Here is a 12,543-nt window from a genome sequence, read left to right as displayed (position 1 = left end):
AAAGAAATATGAAATTTTATACTCCTAGTCTACTTTTGTAAATCTTTAAACCTAAAGGAAAAAAAAGGAAAAAGAAGGAATGGTTGAAGGCAACATTAATATCTCTAGCTGGTATGAAGTGTTAAGGAGAGTGTTTTGATTAAGTAAATATTCTGTTGTCTAGAGGCAATATCTATATATACTGTAGAAATTGATAGTCTTTAAATAATTAGAACTCAGTTAAATACATTTAATGATAAAATTTTTCCTGATGATTTTCTGGAATGATGTGGTAGAGTCTGAGCCTCTGTAATAATTATCATTTATTCTACCTGCAAAGTACAGAAATTCCAACAGAGTTCATTTTAATTTGATAATGGAGAATAGAGAAGTTGCTTGTGTTTACAAAATGCCCCTCATACTTAGAAAACAGAATTCTTATGTGGAAACCTCCATTTATGTGACTTACATCTTAATTGTGGCATTCTACCATCCTTGGAAAACAAACTCTAGTTCCTAGTCATTTTCTTGCCAAACTGAGTTGGGGGAGTTTGTGGGGGACTCTCCTGAATCCAAAGCAAGAAACAGAAAATATTATCTCACTACATATTTTAAATCAAGGACATAAGAATGTTCATGTTACACCCCTGATGAAAAACTTGCCACCTCTCTCTGTTAAAGATAAAGTGTACACATAAAAAATAAGACCCATGAATGTAAACATTATATTCCTGGAGCTTGAATTTAAAAGATCACCTAATTCAACTCTATTTTATGGGTGAGCCAAAGTTCAAAAAGACTAAGGGACACATCCAAGGTCATACAGCTAATTAGTGTCAGCACAAGACACAGAAGAGAAATAAAGGAACTAAGTTACTGGTTATGAGCAATGTTATATGCTCAACACATTCAATCTCATGCAATGTAGTCTTTAAGATAAATTTGAGGGTAAGTATTTTTTCCTCCACTTTCCAGATAAAGAAACTGGATCTCACAGACATTAAAGGAAAAATGGGATTTGTACCCATGTTTGTCTCCTAGGTCACTGCCCTTTTCGATGCAGCTATAATCAGAACACAGGTCTATTGACTCAAAGTTTAAGAGTCTAGACGGTAACCCATTTGCATAAAAAGGTTACTTTTCTGTACAAAGTTTTGCTTGCATCACCCAAAATACTCGCACTTGACTAAAAGCAAATTATGAAAAACTGAAGGACATATGTAGAAAATCAATAAAAACATGTGGAGCCTAAAAGTTCAAAAATTATTTCCAGGTAATTATACACAGGTATAGGAGTTTACCTACGTGTGTGAAGACCAGTGATGTCCCCCAAAGTCAGTCCCTCCTAAACAAGGAGGACAAGCAAAACGGACCCTGAGTTCATTATGGAAAGCTATTGGCCACATTAAAGAATTTCTCTAATTAGATTCACCATTACATTTAAAAACACAAATATGTACATTCTTGTATAGATAACATAATGAAAAGAAATCCCATCTCTAGATTCCAACCATATGATCATAATGTAAGATAACACTAAAGGACACATAAATTTAAAATTTAAGAACCTGCTTATATCCAAAACAATTGTGAGTTTGAGCTCATGGCTGCTTGACTTATTTAAGGCCACAATGTATATAACAAGATTTTAGTAAACCAAGTTAATTTTTATCCCTTAATGGCATAATACAAGTTTAATGGATATGTTCCAAATAGTTCATCTATGTCCAGGCAAACACCACAGAATTGACAGGCACAGAGTTGTGGTCAACTCATCCTACATAAAAACAACAACAAAGAGAGGATATCTGTTTATAGAGTCAAAAGTGGACTTTCTAATGCTAGATAGGTGAATATATGATAAACCCTACTTTGGAAAAGCAGAGGAAGAAAGAGAGAGAGAAAGAGAGCATGGAAGGGCAGCTGGTCTTGTACCTGGGCACATCAGGAAGACTCATGGGGGAGACCATACTTGGCTTTTCCTCATTGAGAATTCAAGCAAGGTGAGGAACATGTCATAGAGCGGGAATATTAAGCTGGCTCACTTCCATTTTAATGAGGAACTATATTTCAATAAAGCCCCATATATGCTTTCTTGCTGGCCACTAGAACATTGATGAATAGCTCAAGACTGTCCAGGGATAGATTTTAGTAGACTAAAGTGGTTTCTATCATTGTCTACTATGACATAAAAAAAAAATATTTTTAAAGGCCAAATTAAAAACAGATGTCAACACAGGAAGATGAGTGAAAAGTTGTTCTCCTACTACCCATTCCCCAACAAACAAACAAACAAACAAAAAACCATAAGAATTTTAACAAACTCCCTGTGGGTAGAAACAGGAAAGAAAGAATGGGGGTGGAGGTAATGACATTGCTTCATTACAGACTATTCTTCTGAAGCCAAGTAAAGACAATGAAGAGAAAAATAGAACATGTGTATTACAATGTATAGCACCAAAAGGCTGTGTTTGATGCTCTGGAGGGCTTCAACAAGTACTGTTCAGCCAAAAATCAATTGAAAAATCAGCATGATAACAGAGCATGAGTTGCCCTATAATAGCCTTAAGACCCCCAAGGCTATTCCAGTCCCTTTCATCTGCCACACTGCACAGACTCTAGGGGACCTCACTTCCCTTCCCCGAGTTCTGTGCCCCTCTGTATTTCTTACTTACTGCTTTGCTCTCCTTTAGAAAGGGTGGGCAACAAGAAATGATGATGTTTTCAAGTGGCTTTTGAGATTTTTCTTTTCTGCTTTATTCTTTATCTTCTCTTGACATTTGCACTCAAATGTATCCTACACCATCCGTCATAGACAATTTCCACAATATTAAATGGTCAACCATGATCTCTGAATAGCCTAATGAGTGATGGTCATGTGTTCTGAGTGCTTTTACTAATATACTTTACACTGCTCCTTAATAAAATCCCCATTCAGGCTCATGCAAATGTGACACGTAAGCAATCTACAGCATTGTTATAAATATACATACATATTTCATTCCAAGATTTCATCTCAATATTTCTTCAATCACTTCCTCACAATGTCTGGTTTGTTCAATTTATATTTCTACTTGGCATTTGGTGCAAACCCCCAAAGATAAGATACATCTGTCCCTTAGTCACAAATCTTGGCATTTTTACCTTAACTCAATCGTGAAATGATTGGTTGAAATTACCTTGCTTATTAGAAGGATTTCCTCATAATAAAACATTTTATTTCCAAACTTTCGAATTTGACGTGAGATGTACCAACTCGGTAGTGACATATCAAAGCGTAAGGAGGACATATAAACACACTGATCTGTGTGAGGGAAGGAAAAGCTAATTGGAAGTCAGCTTCCCTGTGATTATCAGCTTGTTTATGGGGAGGGAGGCTCTTCTGAATGGCACTGTAAATTCATCCCTGATTATAGCGTTAACACCAGAGCTCATTTCCACACAGCTCCCTGAAAGCCCCCCACCCAATCCATTTTGTTTAGTTATAAAGGGCTGTGCACTGTTTTCAGAGAATGACAGTTTCCCATGCTTTGATTTTCTTCAGTTTCAGGAAAAATTAATCAGTCGCACGAGCCAGTTGTCAGATTTCACTTCGCTCTCGGCAGAAAGCACACATATTCATTGTCTGCTATAAGAATAAATTTTAGTAATTTTTCCCCATGTCAATATGAATATTAGACTGACCCAATTAATATGAAATGCTTCTATGCTGCTGGAACAGACAGTGCTACAGAAAGAGCCATTTGCACAACCTGTTCATGATTATGGGCCATAAGGACACAAAGATGGCACACACATTTGTGGACCATCTGAATTCTTATACCGAGAGGGGAGGGGGAAGGGGGAGCGGCATGACGTTCGCTGACTGTCGTGGGTCATGTTTTTTAATCCAGAGTATTGGACATGTAACACAGCAACAAGAGCTGATCATTTTGTTTAATCACCTTTTGGATCTTTGCCAGATGGTCTCTATTGAGAGCGCTGCAAACAGAGAGAGATGAACTGCATCTAACACGCCACCAGAGCTTTCCCGTAAATGTCTGAGAACTGATTCCAACAAGAATTTAGTCTCAGAGCAGAAAGGGATACATTTAAAAACTATGTGCATTAACTATACTTTTCCCCATGGAATCCTCACTTGGCATGAATAATTTACCCACTCTTATGCTAATAGGATCATGAAAGTATCCCTCTGTCTTTAGTGCAGCTATTCTCAGCTTTCAGTAATTACCCCACCCAGTGAAAATAACATGGCTTCTTGCATTGAGCAGCGGACTCGTACCTGACAATTAGAAAGATCATGGCTGACAGTGGAAGGATCCAGAACTGGACAGAGAGCCTCTTGTAGCCTGAGGAAGAGTACTGCCACAGAGTAACACAGGTTGAGGGTGGGGGCGGGAAGCAGAAGAAGAGTAAAAGAAAAGTTCTCCGTTGTCAAGCTGGTCTTTCTTTGACTTATTATCCAGATTTTACTTAAATAAAAAAAGGTTCCTCTTTCTATTACTAAGTGTGAAAGATGGTCGTGACCAGATTAGTTTTTTTTTTTTTCAAAGCAATACCTGAGAAAAAGAGCTACAATTATCATTAGAACACAACCACATTAAGTATTTATTTTATCAAAATGTTAAAAAAAAATCTCAATAGTGGAAAATCTTCTGCATTCTGCTTCTTGGAGGGGGAATAAAAAGGATTACCAAAAAAAGAAAAGAAAAAAAGAAAACACATTTTCCTACCTCTGTCCACAAAATTCCATGTTAGGTAGTTCACTGTGTAAAAATTATCAGGCTAAAACATCTGGGAAGGAAAGCTATGAAACAGCAGGGAACGTGGCTGGTTTATTGTTTATCTTTTGTTTATGAGGCAGTATTCAAGTTTAATTACTACTCTAAATTAAACTCTAACTGGCATCAGGAGACATCCCTTTACATGACTAAGTTAAAAAAAAAAAATCTAGAAATCCGAACTCCGGGTTTTTCAAGTAAATTGATACATATAGAAAGAAATTATTCAAAATTAACAGCAATTATAGAAAGCTTTTAAGCATTTATGGGCACCATTCCATGGTCCTAAAACAATTATTTATTAGAAGAGTTTAATTTTATTTCTAATAGTTACTACTCTAAAAAGTCCTAAGAAAATCAACAGAAATTATTGGGGTGTTTGCTGATAGTTTAAAGATGATATTCTTTTTTATTCATTTGGGGGTGAAAGAGAAAGAAAATGCAGTATTAATATTGCATAAACAACAGCTTTGGGACCATGTTTAATTATCAAGTACAGTCTCAGAAAATTTTTTGATACAATTAGGACAGGAAGGAAAAAATATCATTGTGTTTATTATAACAGTAAGTGACCAGTTTAGGATGAACCTAGCTCTAGGAAAAATAAAAGTTAAAACCAACTAGCAAAAGATTATGCCAGATGGCATCTGTCATATTGTATTTAGGGTTATTTTAAAGAGATTGCCGCCACTATGAAAACATTCCATTGACAGAGTTTTCCTAGACTGAGTAAGAAATCCCAATAGAACACATTCAGGACCCATAGCAAAGGGTTTGAGGTTTTGGGTTTTTTTCCCCCCTCTTTCCTTAAATATATAACTAGAATATTTTGGTGGGGGAAAAATACTGTCTTATAACTATACCATGTACTATAAACTCCACAATGCAATAAGATCTTAGATGTTTGCTTATCTACTTACATCCACTACTGAGGGGATATTTGTAGACTTCAATATCATGATTGCTAAAGGACTGTATAATAACTAAATAAATATCTAGCTATGGAATACTAGCCTCGTTGCCTGAATGATAGATGGGGGCATTGACGGAGGGGTTTGGTGGCAGAATAGAGGAGAACTATGCTGGCTCAGACAGCCCTCTGTCCTGAAAGACTGGAGCTCCATAGATGCTAGATTGCTAATGTATTTAGGTTAAACTGGGTCTGGCAACAGCATGGTTAACGTGTGTGTGGTGTGCAGTGTGAGCTCAGCAGTTACTGGGCCAACTGTCTCGGTATTTCTGGGAATCCTGCCTATTCACAGTGCAGGGATTGTTCAATTGCTGCAAAATGTACAAAATGAATTTTACAAAAATGAATTGTAAGGAAGGCCCCATTACAACGATTTTACAGCAAAGATGTCAACATCAATTTTTCTTTCATGCATAGCTAATGATTAAAACAGCAATATTCCATTTGCCTAAGACAATTTATTTCATATTGGCACATCAAAATATTGAAATACAAAGTTATCTTTACTCTACCCTTTTTATTCATTGCTGCTGAACCCATACCATTGTTCAAACCAGGAAAAATAAAACAAACTTGGCACGAAATACTTAAAACAAAGGCTCATCAATATTCTCCAATTTGTCAACATCTCAATTACAGCACTGGAAAAAATGTAAATTTCATGTGCTCTAAACACTGAGGGGTCTATTCTCTTGCCAATTCACATGCGTAGCTCCCATCAGCGTTAATGGGAGTTACACAAACCCATCAATAATAATAATACTTTGTACATATATTGTGCCTTTCATCTAAGGCTCTCAAAGTGCTCTAGGAACAAGGGGGCTGCTTCCTACTCTTTACTCTGGCAAAATACACAATGCAACACAAAGCAGCTTTTGACTCAGCAGGTACAGAATGAGGGACCCCAAGCCTTATTATCAAGCCCCATTTTACTGATGGGAAGCCAGACACAAAGAGGGCCAGTTACTTCTCCACAGCCCTAAGTCTGTACCCTAATTCTATCCTTGAAAAACCAGATTTCCTTCCTCATTCTAATGTGACTAACAAGACAAACACCCTCCCTTTGGCTGCTTTTAGCAAGAGAAATCAGAGTGAATGAAAAGTCTGGTTCATATTTATATAGTTTACTGCTAGGCATGTGCTGTTGGAAATATACAGTCAAGTCAGGTTTTATATTTTACTAACTTTATTTCTTAACAGTATTTTAAAAATTTGGGTTTTTTTTTCTCCTTTCAGTTTGTTGCACAAACACTGAGGAGGAAAAGGTGACCTTTCACCTGTGTAACTGTAGCTCTTTCACTATCAGGTCATAAAATGAGGCATTTTTAAGTTTCAAAGTAAAGATTTGTATGAATCACTATAGCAAAAATATTCACAAAATTTATAAAGCAACATAAATGCATGTATTGTTTTATAGCATATGGCTATTAAAGTTTAATTTAAAATGTGTATGAAAACATTGTATTTAGTACAATTCATCCCTATTTTTTCTGTTTATCATAATTTGTTTTGAAACGGAATCGTTTTACAGTTTTCCATATGCCTGTTGTGCTAATAAATTCTGAATAAGCAAGAAAACTCTTCTAAACTTGGTTTCCAATGAAACATTATAATATATTTAATACAAAGAACATAAACTTCTCTCCCAGGTTTTCCATTATACATCAACCCTAAGATTTAACCTATGATAAGCATATGCGATTTCAGTCAATATCTCTGTTGACTTTGCCCTGAAGCAGATAATTAATCTTGCCCACTGAAAGCTACTCTGGACAATTCGGTGAGACTAAATATCAGAATATCTTGAAAACATGTTTAAAAGATTAATATGGGCATGGGTATGACAAAACACACTTAAACCTAGCCTTCCAAATTTGGAGTCTGCTGTCAAACAGAACAAAACAAAAAACCAGAAAAACTTTATACATGTGTTTTAAGCACAGACACCAGGTAGGAAATTCTCCCTGCTTACTCTCCATCTTAGAGCAATCAGAACTTTTTTTCTCTCAAACTTTAACACAGGAAAATGACAGACTTCCTACTGCTCATACACATAAGCTACCATGTCCATTCTTTAATCCCACAGAGATATGATTAAAGGAACAAAAATCCTTCAGGGATCAAATCCTTCAACATGGGATAAGTGGGTGCGGCTACCCACAGCACAGAGGTTGGCGTGAATTGTTTCTACCCAGAGTGTCAGTCTCAGAACTCTTCTCTTTCCTGACCCCAACACAACACAACAAAACTAACCAAAATGATAAAACTTTGCGCTTGCCTGTTGCCGTCACCATTCCCTGCTTGGAACCCTAGGGTCTTCTCTCTCCCGCCTCCTCTTCTCTCTGGCCCTTCCTGCCATCCCTCTTGCCATAACTCAACTAACCCAACAGAACCAGTCAGTTTTAAATTTCAGTTGAGACCTTGGTGACCTGTTAATGAATCTACAGAGAGGGGAAAAGCTCACAGTGTTGAGTTATGCCTGGTGTTGCTAGCTGACTTGGAGTCAGAAATGCTTGAAGCGTTAACGTAATTGCAAGAATGTGAAAAATGAAGCGCTGGGCTCCTGAGCAAAGTGAAAGGTCAAAGCCAGCCTCACACACAAGAAGTCTCTGGAAGATAGCCTTATTAGACCATTAGGTCTGCTTCTCCCTTCCCCTCTTTTGTACAATGTTTAGGGTATTTTGTTTTTATTAATAGATTCGGTTCACCCTTTGTGTTGTTGGTGTTGGGAGGATGGAGTGATAGAAAGCTTTTCGGATTTAACCACACTGAGAAGTCCACTGTGGTGTGGAACCACAGTCAAGTCATTACATTGCACATTCACTGAAAGCTATGCACAAGTTACCTTCGAAATGCCTTATAATTTAGTTTCTTTTATGGATAGTCTAACTGGTGCTCTAAAAGCTGTATATAAAACCTAAATAGACACAACTCACAAGTTCTTCCAGTTTGTCATCTCCATGTCAGTTGCAACTTGCTTAGAGGTAGATTCTAATTTGGACCCACTCACAAGCAAAAGGCATCCTAGAAAGGACATTTTTTTTTTCTAGACTCTCCTAGAAACCCAGGAATCACAAATCCCTGGCCAGAAACTTGGAGGAGGGAAGACACCCACCCTACATCAACCACCCCCCTTGAAATGGCATATATAACTACAGCTCAAGCTGTTAAACTGGCCTCTACTTGGAAGCCTGTCTAATGCTTAAATATTGTGGCCATAAACACAGTCATAATAGAGATGAAATAGACCTAGGAGATCAGACACCATCTAATGTAAAATATTAAAAAGTAAAATCTATACACTTTCCTGGCCCACATTCAATAACGCATCTTCCTTTAAATTATCATTTTAGCCATAGAAGAGTCATCCCTACCAATATATAATTGCTCTCTGTGCAATATGTGAGTTTAAAATGGTAATATTTATTCCAAATTGCACTAGGTTTCCTTGGCATCTGCAGTTGACGTCCCTTGCCCTCTGATTATTCTAATTTTTAGGAATTGTGACAAAAGTCACCATGTTAGCTGAATGGAAATAGGGACAAATAATCTAAGAATTTCAAAATTCATCTTTCCAAGATAAGATTCTGCATAACAGTCCGCCAATATTTCTGGAGCTCTGAAGAACAGACTTTTTCATTTTGTGTGTTTTAGAGGCATAATTGCTTGATTATAGAGAACTGATATAGTCGACATTGCAAGCAAACTATCCTGTTTATAGTGCAATTCAAACTACTAAATTATAGCAGTAAAGAGGTCTGTCCTTCCAGTTACATACACTGGCCAGAGTAAAGTGTAGATAACCAAATTTGTAAAAAAATTGGCAGAACTAATCAATTGTTATTGTAATGCCTACTTGAAGATTAAACAGCTCACTTTGATTTTTTTCGAGTAAAGTAAGTTAAGAAGAGGAAATACTGAAATACTGTCTCCCTTAATAGTAGCCGATTATCCTAACCTGCCACTCTCCTGTTTACACAGAGACAGATGTACTGGATATCACAAAATACTGAAGTTATTTTAGTCCTGTCTACTTTGCACAAAGAAGACATCTGGCCTTTTACCTTGCTCACTGCTGTTGTCTCCACTCTGGGAAGCATGGCCCCCACTGGAGGGTCCGGGGGTGCCTGCTGAGTGGGTCGAGGTTGCATCGTCGTGGTCTCGCCAGGATGAAGGGTTCTGATATCAGGATGCCAAGGAATTTTTCCACAGTTGCCATTTCAGCCATAAGTGAGGAACCAAGAAGAGAGGTGGAGAGGGAGACACAAAAATGTGTATTTATTAGTATTTGCAGAACTAGGCATACACGCACGCCATGTTATGGTGAGCAGTCTTTCCAGTAATAAGTCCAAAAAAGAAGAAAGATACTCTAGAACTTGACTTATGGTTACATCTGTCATATATATTTGTTAGAAATAATAGATATACACTTTAAATGGATGCATTTTATTATATACAAGTTTAAACCACAATCAAGTTCATTTTAAAAGGAAAAGAAAACTACCTAGAAATGTAAAAGTCTTTTTTTTAAAAAAAACTTTTATTAGCTTAATTAGGGCAACTCTTTCAAGAAATAGGTTCCAACATACTTTGATACTAAAACTTCAGAATAGTAACATCTATGAAATTCAATGATTGCCTTAAAAAAAAAAAATCACAGACTCAAGAAGGTCCAGGACAGCCCTCTACATCTTCCAAATGCATTGCCCTAAAATAGCCTGTATGAATGCTCGAAATTGTCATGACCTCACCAACAGATGCAATGACATAACTACATCAATACCTAATCAGTTACTGATCTCTGCTTAATTTACACAAATAATAATTTAAAAATAAAACAAATCTGAGTTAGGTTAGACTTTCACTTGAGCTTCAAGGAAGCTTTAAATGACTATGTAGTGATTTTTCCTGGAAGAACTACTTGTTTCAAAGGACATGCAAGGAAACCAAGAGTTGTGGCTCTTGCTACTTTGCGAGTGTATTCTTCTCCTGTTCCTCCTCCCTTTTCCTGATCATTCCCAATACCCTGCTGTTGCTTAAAGGAAAACAGGAATTCTAATGTACAGGAAGGACTTTATCAGCACCACATGAAGGCAGGCAAGAGATGGAATTTCCTCTGGCAGAAATGGAGAACAGGAACCACACATGAAACACAGCAGCCTTGAGGCCAGAGCTGTGCACTTGTCACCTGTATGTGACAATTGCAACCAAGTCTGAACACCTACTGGCAAGTGAGTTCTTTGGTGGAGCATAATGGGGAACAAGTTTTTTTTTTTTTTTTATATCAGTTTCTCAAAATGTACCACTACTGTTTACTAGGATTGATAAATAAGGACTCAGACAAACCTATAAGCAAATAGGCAACTTGAAAACCTCTTGACTATCTGAAAATAATCTTGCCATGTTGCCATTATGTATAGTTTATCAAGAAAAGAATCAGTTTGTCATTTTTCTCAACAGCAACTCCATAATGTACATATAGCATATAAAATGTTACCAAGATGAAACCAGAAACCAAAGGGAGACAAAATAAGAAAACATTTTTATCTGGAACAACAAAAGAAAGTTTTCCCCTATAGATCTGCTACAAACTGATTATAAATTAACATTTGGCATTTTTGATAGATGATGAAATAACCCAGAGATCGATGGATTAATAACATCCATATCAAATAATGCTATTGGCACTGCCATCAGGCAAGCAATTGATTCACAGTGAAAAACCTTGAGCAGAAATTTCATGATTATAAATATGGACCAGGTATAGATCTCTAAAATAAAGATATGTTAGAGAAAGTAGATTAGGGAATGAAATTGAATGGGATAAAATAAAAACCAAGTTCTCTGTTGCCTGTATGAAGACAAAGTCACTCCTGTGAGCTCTCTTTTTATCTAAGCTAGAAACCACTCCAGTAGTGTCAACTTAAAGGCAGACAGAGTGCAGGGGCTTTCCTAGTTTTGCAGCCTCTTTGTGTCAGCTGTTTGCTGGATAGGATCAGATAAAGTGCTAGAAAAATGACATGAAAAAGAAGAGAGAAAGAATGGCATGGCATGGGTTTACTCCTGCACCAGCACAGGCAAGAGTCTTCTTTTAGAAAATGCAATGACTACAACACATTCACCTAAACTAAACTTTTCAGTGTACACAGCAAGTGATGTTAATTTTATGCACTGCGGGCTTTTTATTAAGCCACTGCTATAAAAGCTCCTTACCCCTCATGAAAATTACAATAATTAGGCACTAACACCTCAACTATGTTTTAAGGCAAATGTCATCCAATAGCTATTATATAATCATTCAAATGAAGCTGGAGCAGGTCTTTCTGTTTAGGCACTGCAACTATTGGAAGGATTTGTACAGAATTTGTACTTCCTGCAACTGGGAACACTGGTTTGTTCTCATCAGCCAAACTTGTGCTAAGTTTTATAGTTAGGCCTCATTCATTTACAATTCAGTTATATTTCCTTTGATGGTTTTATGTAGGAGGTGTTTTCCAAAGGAAAGGGGTGAAAGATAAGCCACATGGACCAATGTTACATTAAGAGCAAACGATTCCTTAAATAAGTTGGGTCTATGGTTTTCAGCCAAGTCCTCAAACATTCCTAAACTCATTATCAAGCCTGCTCCTACCTCTTCTCTCTTCTCCTTGCTCCTCAAAAATTCTCTTAAAAAAGTCTATTTCCAAGAGTATCTCAAGTATTAAGTTCTACGTTGAGGGACTGACACAAACTAAGGAGAATCATAGGAGAATTATCTAACCTAAGAGCAGGAAAAACAGATAGAGGCCTGTGGGATGCTGAGGCTGAGGAGTT

General features: G+C 36.9%; 1 protein-coding gene across 3 annotated transcripts in view; it reads right to left on the bottom strand.

Annotated features, from left to right (window-relative positions):
- Positions 1 to 12,543, bottom strand: part of MEIS2 (Meis homeobox 2) — a 204,934-nt gene that overhangs the window by 179,510 nt on the left and 12,881 nt on the right. For all 3 annotated transcript variants that reach the window (XM_081290224.1, XM_081290222.1, XM_081290223.1), the window contains exon 7: positions 9,795 to 9,909. In XM_081290224.1, the coding sequence (XP_081146350.1) occupies positions 9,795 to 9,909 (115 nt within the window). The remainder of the gene's footprint in view (positions 1 to 9,794; positions 9,910 to 12,543) is intronic.

Source organism: Spermophilus citellus (assembly GCF_964194105.1).
Source record: "Spermophilus citellus genome assembly, chromosome: 4".
NCBI classification, from domain to species: Eukaryota; Metazoa; Chordata; class Mammalia; order Rodentia; family Sciuridae; genus Spermophilus; species Spermophilus citellus.
Note: the sequence above shows the minus strand (reverse complement) of the source record. Positions and strands in the feature narration are given on the sequence as shown.